Source organism: Mesocricetus auratus, unplaced genomic scaffold (genome assembly GCF_017639785.1).
Source record: "Mesocricetus auratus isolate SY011 unplaced genomic scaffold, BCM_Maur_2.0 Super-Scaffold_6730, whole genome shotgun sequence".
Classification (NCBI taxonomy): Eukaryota; Metazoa; Chordata; class Mammalia; order Rodentia; family Cricetidae; genus Mesocricetus; species Mesocricetus auratus.
The window spans coordinates 2,093,750-2,108,207 of record NW_024429184.1 but is presented as its reverse complement, the minus strand read 5'-3'; the positions used below and the strand labels follow the sequence as shown (position 1 = coordinate 2,108,207).

The 14,458-nt window shown below is 42.1% G+C and overlaps 1 protein-coding gene across 3 annotated transcripts in view; it reads right to left on the bottom strand.

Annotated features, from left to right (window-relative positions):
• The window catches only part of Svep1 (sushi, von Willebrand factor type A, EGF and pentraxin domain containing 1), a 176,593-nt gene that overhangs the window by 99,581 nt on the left and 62,554 nt on the right, over positions 1-14,458 (bottom strand). For all 3 annotated transcript variants that reach the window (XM_005085043.4, XM_021235926.2, XM_040737940.1), the window contains exons 6-8: positions 8,131-8,310; positions 2,348-2,542; positions 136-254 (exon numbers count right to left, since the gene is read on the bottom strand). In XM_005085043.4, the coding sequence (XP_005085100.1) occupies positions 136-254; positions 2,348-2,542; positions 8,131-8,310 (494 nt within the window). The remainder of the gene's footprint in view (positions 1-135; positions 255-2,347; positions 2,543-8,130; positions 8,311-14,458) is intronic.

Sequence of the window (14,458 nt, the reverse complement as noted above, 5' to 3'; positions counted from 1 at the left end):
TCTCTCTCTCTCTCTCTCTCTCTCTCTCTGTCTCTGTCTCTGTCTCTCACACACACATGCACACACACTGCAAGCGTGCGTGCAGTTTATTTAGAGTCCGTTCAGATGGGATGGAGATATTTACACCAACCTTACCTTTTCACCAGAGTTGTCTTTAGCTGCTGGGATTTGCCAGGTGATGTTAGCAGAGTCTTGCTGTTCCCCAGTCTTAGCTTCGATGTCATTTGGACAGATGATTTGTGGAGCCTCCACATCTGACCCCCCCAAAAAAACACAACTCAATTAAACCCCCTGTCACGTACTTCCAAGTTACTTTTAAAATGTGCTAAACATCTGGTTATAGTAATACTTGATAATGTCAATATGCCGATTACCAGTTGATCAGGACCACACAGCTACTTTGCATGGTTTACCTTGTATGGCTTAGGAGCCCCTTCCTGAGCTGTTCCTGCCTTGTAGCCAACATTTACAATTCCACTGTTGGGAAGATTGTTGTTGGCCCTTGGAGCTCTGCGGTCTGCCCCATACTTGGGCCTTTGCCTCAATTCTTCTCTTTGCCTGCCTTAATGCCCCCCCATACCTCAGGAGCAGCTGTGGGTCCTTTCATCCTGAGTTCGAGAGCTGCCCCTGGCTCTCCGGAACCACTTGGCATGCTCACTCCCTGAGTCCTCATAGTCTTTGTTTTTTCCCAAGCAGAAAAAGTCAGCATGCCATCGTGAAACAGAAGTTTCTCCCCATTTGCTTGGAGGAAAAAAGAGTATCCCTCACCCTGCTGTTTTATGTAGGGCCTGGCATACAGCAGGAACTTCATCAATATTTTGTCTTTTTAATGAGACAGGAATAAATGGAAGAAAGTGAAAGCTGAAAACCACACTTGAAAATGGGGCCATCCATCAGAATTAATTAGCAGTCCTAGAATGTACTACCAAGCAAACAGCAAATGAATCCAATGATACTTTTTTGTAGTGGAAAAAAAAAACTTTACACACTACGGATGCTGAACTAAGCCACATAAGGGTTATTCAGATCAAATTGTAAGTGACTTGAAAAGTCAAGTTTTTGTCATGGGCTACAGCACATCTTCTATTACTAAGTGATGTTAAACGAGGCCTGCTAAATTTCCCAGATGGATATATCTGCATCGCCTATGTTTTGTCTAATTTTATTGCTTCTCTGGAATTTTATTCAGTCTGCATTTTTCCCTATGAAGATGTACAGCTGCATACTGATATTCTGAAAACAGTGGTACTACAGTTTTCATTCATAGTTAAGTAACAGTTTGGCTGGATTTGAAATTCATTTATGTTTATTTTCTCCCCATCTCCGGAGCACCGTTGCTTTCCTTTCTGTAATGTGAAATGGACTCATGTTCATTGGGACAGTTTCTCTTTTTCCGGAAACTTAAGTCTTCCTCATTGTCTCAGCAGCTTCCCTCAGAGGAAGCCTGTTAGCCCAGTGCCCAGGGGCTATTTGGAGCTAAAGATCCAGACCTTCCAGGGAAACGTTCTATAGTAGGAAGGATGGAAAGAAAATTCACCCTCTTTCCCCTTGGCTTCTGCTTCTCATGGTGACATAGGTGTTTCGTTCCTCCTTAATTTCTTTCACATCTCTTCACTGCAGTCCCTTTGGGCTGATCAGTTGAGATATTCAAGTTTCTTATTTATTACTTATTCCAAAGGGTTCTCAGTTTGATGCTTCAAATTAGTGATATTTCAACAATATCCACTCCCGTTCCTATCCTATTTTTATACTTTCCCCTTATCTTCTGGAGGACACGCGCGCGCGCGCGCACACACACACACACACACACACACACACACACGCATGCACGCATGCACGCACACACGCACACACAGACACACACACACACACTTTTATTTTGGAGGGCTCTATTTCTACCCTAACTTTACTTTTTAGGACTCTTCCCTGTTTTTAACACTGTCTTTTACCCTGGGTTGCCCTCACCATGGGGTAAATGATAATGCAAGAAGATTCAGGCTTCAAAGAGCACGTGGCTCTCATTCCTGTTTAGTCTGGTCTACCTCAGACGCATCGGGCATCCTTCATCGATCTCCATCTCCCGAGGGGGAACTCTCAGCTGATTCCAGCGTCATTTTCATTTCCCCCATTTCTTCTGTCATTCTCTCCCAACTGGATTTTCTATAAATTCACGTTTTTGTTTTTTTTTTATAAAGCCAGAAGTCTTCCTAGTCCATACGTGTTTTTTGTTTTACCCTTCACTTCACCAGGGAGTTGCCCGTGTTGCTCACAGAGGAGCCTCCCTTCCCAACACTCATGCGCCCGTTACCAGGCATCCGGTTTTCCTCCTGCCCCACGGAGGCGCTACCTTTGCACAGAGCTGTCTGAACCTTGGCGCTCCACTTCCCGGATGTGGTGCATCTCACTTCTCTGACCCCGGATAAGACATATCCCTGGCGGCAGCTTAGCTGACAGGTCGTCCCAGGCTTGGCTGGCTGCTTGCCACAGCTGGGTGGAGATATGAGGACACCCTTGGGCTTCTGGAAGGTGGCACAGTGGCGCTCTGTTTCGGAGAAACGGCCGCGTGTTACTTGCATTCCCACAGAACTGAAATGACACAAGAGTCCCTTTTTCCTCGCCCCCACCCCCCCAAATGTAACTGTGATACCTTAGGTTGACATACCTCACCCCTAAATGATGGTGTGTAATAGTGCGTGTACAACGTATTATAAAATGTGTGGGACTATCTCTTTGATTAGCTCTTGTCTAATTTGTGTTTTGTTTTCTTTATGAGACAGGGTCTCGTGTAGTCAGGGCTGGCCAAAAATTTGACTTTGAACTTCTCATCTTTCTGTTTCTACGTTCTGAGCATTAGGATGGAAGGCAGGAACTGCTTTATGTGGGATCAAACCCTCGGTTTCCTACCATCTTTTGTTATTTTGCAACTGTATCAAAAACCCTGGAAGTCTTGGGCATGCTTGCTGATTGTGACTTTTATCATCTGCATTAGGAAACTTTATTCACTGCTGATGACATTGTTTACACATTTGCAGAATAAACTGGACTCCGATGGATTCAGTGATATATATCCAGCAACTGATTTTATTTAACCAGCTTTTGTGTTCTGTCTTTTAAAAAATTTATTCTTTGTGCTTTTTACGACACGTCTCCCAGTCCTACCCAATAAACAAAATAAAACAAACAAAAAAAAGTTATGGCAACTTTCTCTTTACTTCACGTTTAAAAATGCCCTCTGAGTATCTGTCTCTACCCGGCTATATTATTTATGTACAGCTACATCTCTCTCTTTACATACATACATCTCTCTCCTACATGGTCATATAGTTTTACGCAGAGTTACATCTCTTATTACATAGCTCTCTCACTATGCAGCACTTTATATCCTTCCTAGGCACAGCTCCTCTAACAAAATAAGATTTAAGAGAGAAAAGGGGGACAAAAAAAAGAGAGAGGGGAAATCTCGTCATGAAAGCTAAAGTGTGACACAGCCAGTCACACAGCAAACGCCTTTATCCCTGCATTTTTAACATGCAAGCGTTCGTATCGAGGAAGCATTAATGTGGTTCGACTTCGCTGGTCTCAGCTACATCATCGACCGTCACCACTGGACCCGCTCTGGGGCTCTTCCTGTATATCCTGCAGCTTCCTTTTTTGTTTTGGGGATCCTGCAGCTCTGGGCCCATAGGACAACCGCAACCTCCCTCCACCCCTGTGTTCCAACGGATCACAGATGGGGTGGATGTTGGGGTGAGCCAAGACACAGACCTAATTCTGGGCCTGGGTAGTTGCAGGGTTGGTTAGCCCACCAGCCAGCTCCCCCTGTCTTCACCACCAGGGGGCGCTCTCCAGCATCGCCCTGGCTAGTTCACCCCTGGCAGTGATGAGCAAGGGGCAGAGCCAGTTCTCCTGCTTTCACATCCTCAGGGTCGGCTCTCCCACACCTACACCTTCAGGGCCAGCTCTACTGTGTCGCCCAGGCAAGGTATAGGGGCTGCTCTCCGCTCTCCCGAGTTCTGCAGCTGATGAAGGGCAGGAAGAGCTCTCGGGTTCTATGACCTCAAGGCTAGCTCCCCCACCTGCCTCGGGCTCTGGTGGAGGGCAGATATCTCTCCAGCAGCCATGCCACCATGCTGGCCACACAACAGATGAGTAATGGGGACCGCTCTCCCGTGCTCACAACACCAGGGCTGGCTCACCCACACCTCTGGCAACAGGGGGTTCTGTCTTTCAGTGAGTGTATTTTAGAAAGAATCTTTACCTCCGCAGGCAACTGTGTTATAACTGGGCCCTTGACCCTTTGTATTGCCTTCGGCCCTTCTTAATATCTTTGGCACAAACAAAAATAGCAGGAAGAGTAAGCAAACTGTAGACAGAAGTGGTAAATCCAGGCTGGGACTTAATGTGTGCATGTGTGTGTGTGTGTGTGTGTGTGTGTGTGTGTGTGTGTGTGTGTGTGTGTATGTGTGTATGTATGTATGAATTTATTATGGTAGAGATTCTAGGATGCCATTGGTTACAGCTTCTGTCCTCCTTTTCACGTCATAAAAGTCAACATTTACTCAATGCCTACTGTGCACTTGGACATGTTGACTCGTTTAATTCCACACAGGAAGAAGTATTGCTATCCTTGATTACAAACAAAGGAACTGTACACACATGAACTGTGGCAGTAAGTGCCTCGTCACCCAGTTGGTAGTGGCAGAACATTCTACCACCAAGTGCCTCCTTGACTTGAATTCTCTTAATTCATCTTCCCTAAGGAGCTAGTTTATCTCTACACTTGCACAGGGTAAGCGTTGTGGGACTGCAATGTTCTGGTTTACTGTGAGCAGGAGGAAAATCCCAGCTAAATTTGTAATTCAAGTGTAATGACTATTCAAGATCCAATGACTATTCAAGATCCGATGAATATTCAAGATCCAATGCACTTTTGGGGGGAGGGTCAATCCTTCACAATTACCCTTTGACTCTGAGAATTGTTGAAAAATTTTATTCCCTTTGTTAGGCTTGTACATGATATGTAAGTGAATATGTGTTTTATTTTTTATTCAATCTAATATCTGATTTTCTCTTAATATTTTAATACTCCTTGCTTTTATGCTCAGTAAATTCTGAGGTTGGTTAGTTTTCATTTACATATGTTTAAGTAGATTTTCTTCTGCTGTAGTGGTTTTATTGCTTTTTTAACATCCTATTTTAAAATTTAAGAGAATTTATTTCAGTGAGTGACATGAATTAGTGACATGAAAAAATTTCATTTCCCCCCAAATAGTTAACAGATTTTCCTGCATGATCTTTTGAGTGAATCTTTATTCCTTAACTGATTGGTGATGTTTCCTTAGTAACACCTGACCTGAGCTATAATGCCCCTTGAGTTGTCTGCAGTCTTTGCATTATCTTAATCTTTGCAGCTTTAATGTGTATTTTAAAGTCAAGGAGACCAACTTTTCTTATTCTTGTTGCTCTTCTTTTTCAATGTATCCTAGTGATTTTTGACTGTACAGTATTCTAGAAAAACCTTGGGTCCACTCTCTACCTTAAAAAAAAGGAGAACAAAAGGAAAAGTCCTTTAAGGTATGGAATGAGGCTACACTTCATGGAGAAAACATTGTGATAAAATCGTATATATTCTTAAAATGCTCCCTTTTCCTTCTCAGAAGTGTCTTCTGGCTTGTGCAATTCAAGTTTCACACATTTGTTTCATTTTTTTCTTCCGTGTTTCATGTAGATATTTTGGGATTTTTGTTTGTTTTATCTCTTGAAACTGTGACTGAAATACCCCCATGTAGTTCTTAAATTTGCTATGTAACTGCTTCCCAAGTTTTTAGGATTTTAGGTGTGCGCCTCAATGTTCATCTTTACAAGGAGCAGGGAGATGAACCCTGGACTCCGCATGCTGCGTAAGCACTCCAACTGAGCTATACCCCTTGCACATTTAAACCAATCTTTTGAATGTGATTTTCACTATCTGCCCCAGTTCTCAGAGTATAAATGCAATCTGCTTACTTGCTATTCTTGTGGCAGAGATGAGCTCTCAGTATTTTGGGCAGGTTAATTTTACTTTTTAGAAATGGGCCAATCACGATGAGACGGATTGATTTCTTTCTCAGAGCTGTCATATCCTTCTCTTTTTCCGGTTTCTGCAAAACTGTCTATTTCATTTCCCCATTGCAGTTGCAGGTTTATGGTGCACATTATTGTATTTGTATGGGTATTTTGTCTGCATGTTTGTGTGCGCACCACGCGGATGCCTTGTGCCTGCGGTGGCCAGAAGAGGGCTCCGATCCCCTGGAACTGGAATTACCAACTGTTGTCAGCTTCCGTATTGTAGGGAGAGAGATCTTACGTATCAGAAGCACCGATCACACCCATGTGGGTTTTTTTTACAGATATGTAGAATGTACGGGGGTGGGGGGTATAAAAAGAGTTAGGGGGAGGAGACTCTTTCTCTCTGGGTTCCGGTTTTCAGCCTGGAGAGCAGCGTGTGGGACCTTTGGCTTTCTTGGCTTCTCATGTAAGTGATTTCTTCCTCAACGAAATATCATGGGTCATCCCTATTTTGTGTAGTTTAACATTTCTGCATTACCGTATGTTGCTGGGAATTGAACCAGGATCATCTGCAGGGCCATAAGTGCTCTTGGCCACTAAGCCACCTCTCCTAGATCTCAGTTTCTTACAGTTGTGTCGAAAATGTGTTTGAAATGACAATGACTAAATTTCTTCTTTTATACTAAGCAACCACACAAGGTTTTCCTATTTGCTGTAACGAAAGCAATGAGTTATATTGATAGGTTTCCTAATTTTAATTTTGTTGGATTTCTAGCATAAAATCTCCTTGTTTTTGTAGAACATGCTTTTGAAGGTAGATTGCTTTTATATTTGTTATTAGTGACACATGCACAAAATTAATTTATAGTTTCAGGGTTTTTTTTAGTAGTAGTTGCCAGATTGGGAACAAAAAAAATAATAGATTGCTACTACGAATTAGATAGTATTCTATACCAAATTGCATGGTATGAAAATTACTGTTTTTCAAAGTTTCATTTTTTCCTAGTTTGCAAAGTCTCTGTTCATTGACCCTTCAGTCACTTTTGGAGGGATGGATAATACTATGATAGTATATAGTATTTTCCCAATTTTTATGAATAATATTCATTTGCATTTCTGATGTATTTTCTTAAAACACTTAAGAACTTGCATTTCCCCTGAAACCATGGGTAGTATAAACAATTTTTATTTATATGCCCAGGTTCACACAGCATCCCACTTAAAAGGTCCCCTTTTCCTGCCTGCTTATTGCAACTTCTTAGAATCTCCCAAGTTTTTTGCATTTCTCTTGCATTTTCAAATTCTATTTCATTATTTCATTTTAAAGATTTCCATCATTACAGTTCCACAGCATCTCATCTCCTTTATAGTTCCTTTCCTATTTCAACAATTATGCCGTTGCCAATTTTGCATGGGATTTCTTTTTTTATATATACTATGGAATTAGACATTCACCTTTTTTTTTTTTCATTTTTCCTGAAAACACTTTAAACCTTTTTTCTGGTTCACAATTATGTCCTCTCAACAAGGTGAGGAAAAAATCATCTTCAACAAATAAAGTGATCAAAAGCATTTGCTTTAAAAAAACATTCAAGTTGTCCTCCTTTGGGCTGTGTGTGTGTGTGAGTGTGTGTGGTTTGTGTGTATGTGTGTGTGCATGTGTGTGTGTGCATGTGCGTGCGTGCGTGTGTGTATGTGTGTGTGTGTGTGTGTGTGTGTGTGTGCCTTGCCCGTTGGAGCTGAACGTTTCAGTGAATTCAACGTTGGAGTCTTCTTAACAATGGAGAGAATACGTCTCTCTTAGGTAAGTACAGTGGAGCTGGGGGATTGTGACTGGGCGCGTGATTATGTTGAGTTGTGCTGTGAAGAGTGGACATAGAGCAGGCTATAGGCAAAAAAGATGAAAAGGAGCTAGAAGGATTAGAGTGACTTACCAGTGCATCCGGCAGTGCATCTACCACACCGCTCGCACGCATACGCACGTGTTTATCCACAGGCATCAGGAGCGGGCGTTCAGTTCCAGGGCCTTGCAGGATCCTGGACAAATGAACCGCCCAGACCGCACATACTCGGGACGCTTACCCACACACCGAGGTTCTACACCATCCCACTGGGCGTTTCCTTGGCAGGTAAGCTTAGCACTTCCTTCTAATCTGTATCCTTCACCACAGGTGACCAAACACACGGTGTTGTAGGACATTTCCACAGTGGAGCAGCTGATGTGGCTGTGTTTGGGCTGGCGGAGATGGGGGCATGTTCTCACTATAGGAAAAATGTCAAAAGTTTACATTTTACTAAATACAGAACGAAGTGGGAACTGCTCCTTTAGTAATGGCTTTGTGTTACAAACAAGACAATCAGCTGTTCTTAAAGTATCAATAGATAAGTAACCCGCCCTCATTTTTTTAAACGTGGGGGTCTTTACAAACCTATGCTTTATTTTCCCCACTACAATATGCAGTCGGTAGCCCATGGGCTGGGAATTTAAACTGTGTGCAGGGTCTACCTCTGAATAGATGGTGACATCTATGGAACATAGCTTGTTTCTAGCTGCTACGGCAGAGCCCATGAACTGCCCACTGACTTAATTTGGGTTTTATTGCTGTGAAGAGACACCATGACCATGGCAACTCTTATAAAGGAAAACCTTTCACTGGGGCTGGCTTACAGGTTCAGAGGTTTAATCCATTTGTCACCATGGCAGGACACCTGGTGGCAGACAGGCAGACACGGTACTGGAGAAGTAGCTGAGAGTTCTACACCTGGATCATCAGGCAGCAGGAAGAGAGAGACACTAGGCCTGGCTTGAGCATCTGAAGCCTCAAAGCCCCACCTCTAGTGACACACCTCCTCCAACAAGGTCACACTTTCTCCAACAAGAACACACCTAATAGTGCCGGCCCCTCTGAGCCTATAATGGTCACTTCATTCAAAACCACCACACCCACCCGGAAGCCATTCTTCCCAGTATAACAGAGCGTCAGAATACATATTACACATAACCATATAATACTCAATATATATATATATACATATATATATTTATGAGATAGAGCTGAATTTGAGTGGGACTTTGTAAACAATGGAGCAATTTTCTGTCTTCCCTTCTTCCTCTTCTTTTCTTCCCAAATAAATGCATTGAGAGACTATGCCAACGAACATTTCATATTTGCCAGCAACATAGGAAAGGCACCATGCATTAAAAGGACGGTGTGGAAACACTAAAGACACCCTAGTCTCTGGTGACAATGGAGTTCTTCCGCCAACTTTGGATTTTCTATATTGTCTTCCTTTTACGCAAGAGGAAAACCTTAAACCTCAAGGTATTGCAATTCGAACTTTGGTACCAGGAGTCAAAATTTTTTTTCTATGAAGTATCCATTCCATTCCCTTTACCAAATCTCTAGGGGAAGATACTGAATGAAAAGCAAACAAAAAGACCCTATAAAAAGAGCTAAGTTCAGTTTGACTGCCGTGCAACACCGAAGGCCAGGAGATTATATAGTGATCCCTGAAGAACCTTCAGCACGGTGTTTGGAAATCAAGAATATTGTGATGACTCTAAGTGTACTTTTATGCATGAGTAAGTTTTTTTAATAACAAGAATGTGTGTTTGTTTATTTTAAACACTTTAAAAAATAGGAAGGAAAGCTCATGCGAAATATTCAAGTGCATATTCTACTGAAGTTACTGGCAGACTTTATTCTGTGGGAACTCATCCAAATTACATCAGTTGGCAGAGCATAAGTATTAAGTGAATTAAATATAAATTTCAGATTTATTAGTCCCTGGAGAAAATAGAGACCTAAGCGAGAGGACAAATATGAAGCCGTATCCTTTGCTATCCTTGGGATAATTTGGGCAGAGGCCAACTATTAGTAAAATACTTATCAAAATACTCTGCCTGCCACACAGGACGGTTATTGAATGTGTCCATCATGCTTAGCGTCATGCCAACTGCTGGGTTGTCTTAAAAGTAAGCGATATAAATTTCTATGATTGAGATATATAAAATGGAAAATAGTACCAGGCAATTGCTTTTAGCTTCAGTTAAAAAAAATCTCAGAAAAAAAACCAACAGAAAAATATCTCAGAAAACAAGGGAGACCTTTCCAAGGCTAAGATGAAATGGATTGTGACATCTCTCAAGGGCACTCATATCACATTAGAGTTCCTGTCACAGATGCAAACTGTATTGCTTCTCAAATGCTGGTTTTAATAAACTTTCATCACTCCATAGGGAAAACAAAGCAAGCACAGTCTTCTATTTCTTAAATATTTTATACTCTTCACTCAAGAGTGAGTATTTACCACCATTTTTCATAGGCACACATTTAATTACTAGATACAACTTACGATTTTTTGGTTTCTCAATTTATATCTGTTTCAAAGAAGTCCATATGTAGTTGATTAAGAAAACAGCAACTTACCCTAATGTCACCATGTTGCACTGTAGACATGTATTGAATTATTCTACTCAGTAATGTACACAATTATTGTGGATAGATTATACAGTAACTAGTAATTTAGAAAAAATGACTAAAATTGGAAAATAAACACAGGAAGCCAGCCTTGTAAAAGAGAATAATCGATTATATAGATAATTACAGATCTACAAATGTGCTGTGGGTTTCATCTTAAACATGAACTGGATTTTTTTTTCAGAAATGTGTGTCTTGTCAATCTCCAAATTATGATCCTGTCTATTACTGGAACTAGAGAAAATCTGGTGTAAAATGCAGGCTTCTTGCTGTTGAAACGGGTTCTCAGGAGAATCTCTAGTATCCCAGGAGTTAGTTCATTTGCAGGGCTTCTGGGTTTTAGCTAGTCTTTATTGAGGAGTCAGCCAAGACTTCCTTAGTGACTTAGAATGAAACGCATACTTCAGAGAAACTTAGAAATGACTGTAAGTGCTTTATGAAGGGGCCATAAGTGCTCTGCTAAGAGAGGCAAGAATGAAGCCTGCCAATCATCATTCAACATTACATAATATTGACAGCGTAACATAAAGCATGTAAAAGACGAGGAACCCAGGATCTAATTTCCACTCATCATTCTTTCCTGACTCAATCTTAGAGTTTTTATAAAAAACTATGATATAATTAAAATTATTCTCTGTCCTGTAAGCTATATCTGTAAACGCCTTCTCCATGCTACCTCTCCTCCCCCAGAAATAGAAATCCCAGATACACCATTGTTTATGAGCTTCCACAAAAGCCACGCTGGTGTCCATGAAGCTTTTTACTGCTGCTGGTTTAAGGTATATCCCAATTTTACAGACACAAACATAATAAAAAAATTTAGATTTGATGACATATAGTAGATGTTTTGCTGCAATGGATCGCAAGTAAATCCATACGGCACTGAAAACACAGTAAGGAAAGGACCAAGTCTTCATTCAGGACAGCGCTACTTAAAGTTGAATTAGGTAGTGTGACTTTGGTGGTGAAGTCAAGAGGTCTTAGGACAATCCATTGCTGTGGAATACTATTTTACCGGGCAAAGATGTTTTACATTGGTTTATGTCCCAGACTCTAACCGTGTAAAAGGTGTGCCACGTTCATTTCACTTTGTCTGTCCAAGGCCCCTGATTGGGCTAATAAAAAGCTGAACAGCCAATAGCGAGGCAGGAGAGAGAGAATAAGGTGGAGGAGAAATCTGAGCTCCAGAAAGAAGGAGGAGCAGAGAATGAGGGAGAAAGAAGGGGAGATGCCTGGGGCCGGCCAGACAAGCAGTCACCGGGCAGATAGACACAGAAGAAGAGAGAAAAGTGGGACATAGAGAAAGAAAATGGAAAAAGCCCAGAGGCAAATGTAGATGAAGAGAAACAGGTTAAGTTACAAGTGCCAGCAAGAGGCGAGCATAACATAAGGTCCAGCATTCATAAGTAACATTGTCTCCATGTCACAATCTCGGTGGCCCCCAAAGAAAAAAGCCTCGTGCAATCCATAATTTTGTGGAATGCTCCCTCTTGTGATTAATGTTATAATGCCTGTATTAGAGCTGCAATTGAAGCTACATAAAGGAGAACAAACATGCTTTTCATATTAATGGGTGATCCATTCAGGCCTCTGCTTCTATGCTTATCTTTGTACAATGTGTGTTTATTGGTGTGCATTTCTGTGAAGTTGAAACTTCAGGAGAGAGGGGAGGGGAAAATACATTTTATATTAAGTCTATATGAACACGCTGTAGTACCAATCGAGCAGTTAATCAACAATGCAGATGGCTAAGGTGGCTTGTGTTGTGACAAGCTAGAAATACATTGGTCAGAATCCCTGTTGTGGTCTCCAGTAAGACTTGCTCAGAAGAGAGAAGCCTACGCTTGATTTGGGAGGCAGAAGTGTAGCGGTGGTCACTGTAGTTGGATTCAGTGATGGACAAACGCAGGGAGAGACCCAGCACCTTCCAACGTGCCCCTACTGGCTTCCACAGCCTCACCCGTAACCCCGGTGACAATGGTGGCCTACGTTCACTTCTGGATGTAGAGCCACAGGGGCATAGCCACACAGAGGACAAGGCTCTTAAATGTGTCTGAGTGTGACTGGTGGTTTCCAACTGGAGAACTTGACAGGCCTGGGATCTCAGATTGAGTCATGAGGGAGTCTCTGATGCTCTATCTTCTCTCTGGGCTTTCTATTTTCAGTTTCCTTCCAAAACCATGTAGGGCTTGGCATCCAAAACAAGGCCCTAACCCAATAGCACACATGCCTCCCTGGGTGACCTTGTCACAGCATAAGGGCTGGAATGATGGAAGACTGCGACAAACACTTCAGGGTCACGCCTCTCAGACTGAAGAGGTTGACAAGAGATGAGGACTTTACAGATGAAAATCAAAGGCATAATATGAGGCTTGCAAACCAACATCTTTCAGAGAGACACTATGCACTTTTACAGCTGTTAGTATAAGACACAAGGTTTTGGGTTTGGATTACAGAAGGCACGGACCTTTCTCTGAAGGGACAGTGGACTGTCCGCTCAACTCTTCCCCTTTGGAAAGTCTTGAGTAGAAAGTTAATGCATCAGCCTCCTTCTCTGTCCACTATTTGGAGGAACGAGTAAACATTTCACACAGAACTGGTGACCTCATTTGGTGACCCCAAGGAAAGTGTTTCAGGTGTGGTCAGAACAATTATTTCAGTAAGGATGCTTGACAGAAAACGCCCCTCCTTTGACTTACATCAACAGTGGCTCGACACTGGAAATCAACATTCTAAGTCTTTTCTCTCAAAATTATATATATATTCTCCAGATATTTTGGATGCCCAGTAGAGAGCCTCGGGCTAGTCAGAGTCTCTTGGAGGTAAAGCTGTTTGTAACTAGGAAGCCAACGCTGTTTCGTGTTTTTTGGGAGCATTCAGAAATGCCACTGAAATTATTTCCAGACAGTGATCTGTTTTTAATATTTTTTCTGGCATTTGCTAACTGATTTCAAACTAGATTTAAAGGTTTTTGGTTGTGCCTATTTGTTTTCAAGATTTCACCGTGGGGTTGTGGTCTTTGATCTTCTGTTACCACTATCCCTCAACTCTGTTCACTCTCTTAATTCCTAATAAGAGAGGGACGTTTCTAGAGTCTACTCCTCTGTGACTGCATGCTTTCAAGAACTCTGTTGTCTTTGAAATTATACTCTGCTTTCAAAGGGCTTTCTCAGGCTGCATTTTTCCAGTTTTTTTTTAATTTGGCTTTTACGTTTCTTTTTATTGTGAGGATATTTTTGGTTTCCCCCTCTCACTCTAAGGATTCTCATCACTCTTAGATTTCCTCTCATTTTTGTTTAATTCTAGCCTTACTTTACTGATGTGACTGCCTTTGGGGCTGAACAGTTTGATTTTCCATGCTCCCCCATCAGCCATCTTTGGTTCAACCTCTGGCCATAGCTTGTCCCTGACTTTTGGCAGGGCTACGTGATTAAAGACCTGACTGGCATCATTTCCTGTTTACTATTGGGTTCGGCTTTAGTGGCTAACAAACCCAGACGGCAGATGTCTGTGGAGCTTTCAAATGCTCTTGGAATGCAAGTTAGTGAGCTTCCCCGATGGGTACAGAAGCGCAGAGGTCCCCAGGACAGTGAGGTTATGGAGTCTTGGAGAAGTCAAGTCCTCAGCCAACGGCGTTGGCGACGGGCAGAGTCAGGCTGCCAGTTTCAGTGATGAACAAATCAATCCACCTAGATGTCCAAATAAGTCTGAACCTCAGAAAAATCAATCATTAGTTTTTACATATCCCTGTGTCCCAAATCTACGACTCTAGACTGAGTAGCTTCGGGGGCCAGACAGTGGGAGGGAGGTCCTCAAGTCCTTGACTTGCTCTTGTCTTTCTCTGGAAAGCCTCCTCCTACCTATTTTGTGAAGTCTTTGGAGGTTGGGGCTACATAGTGGTAAGAGCCAGGAACTCAGGTAACAGAGAT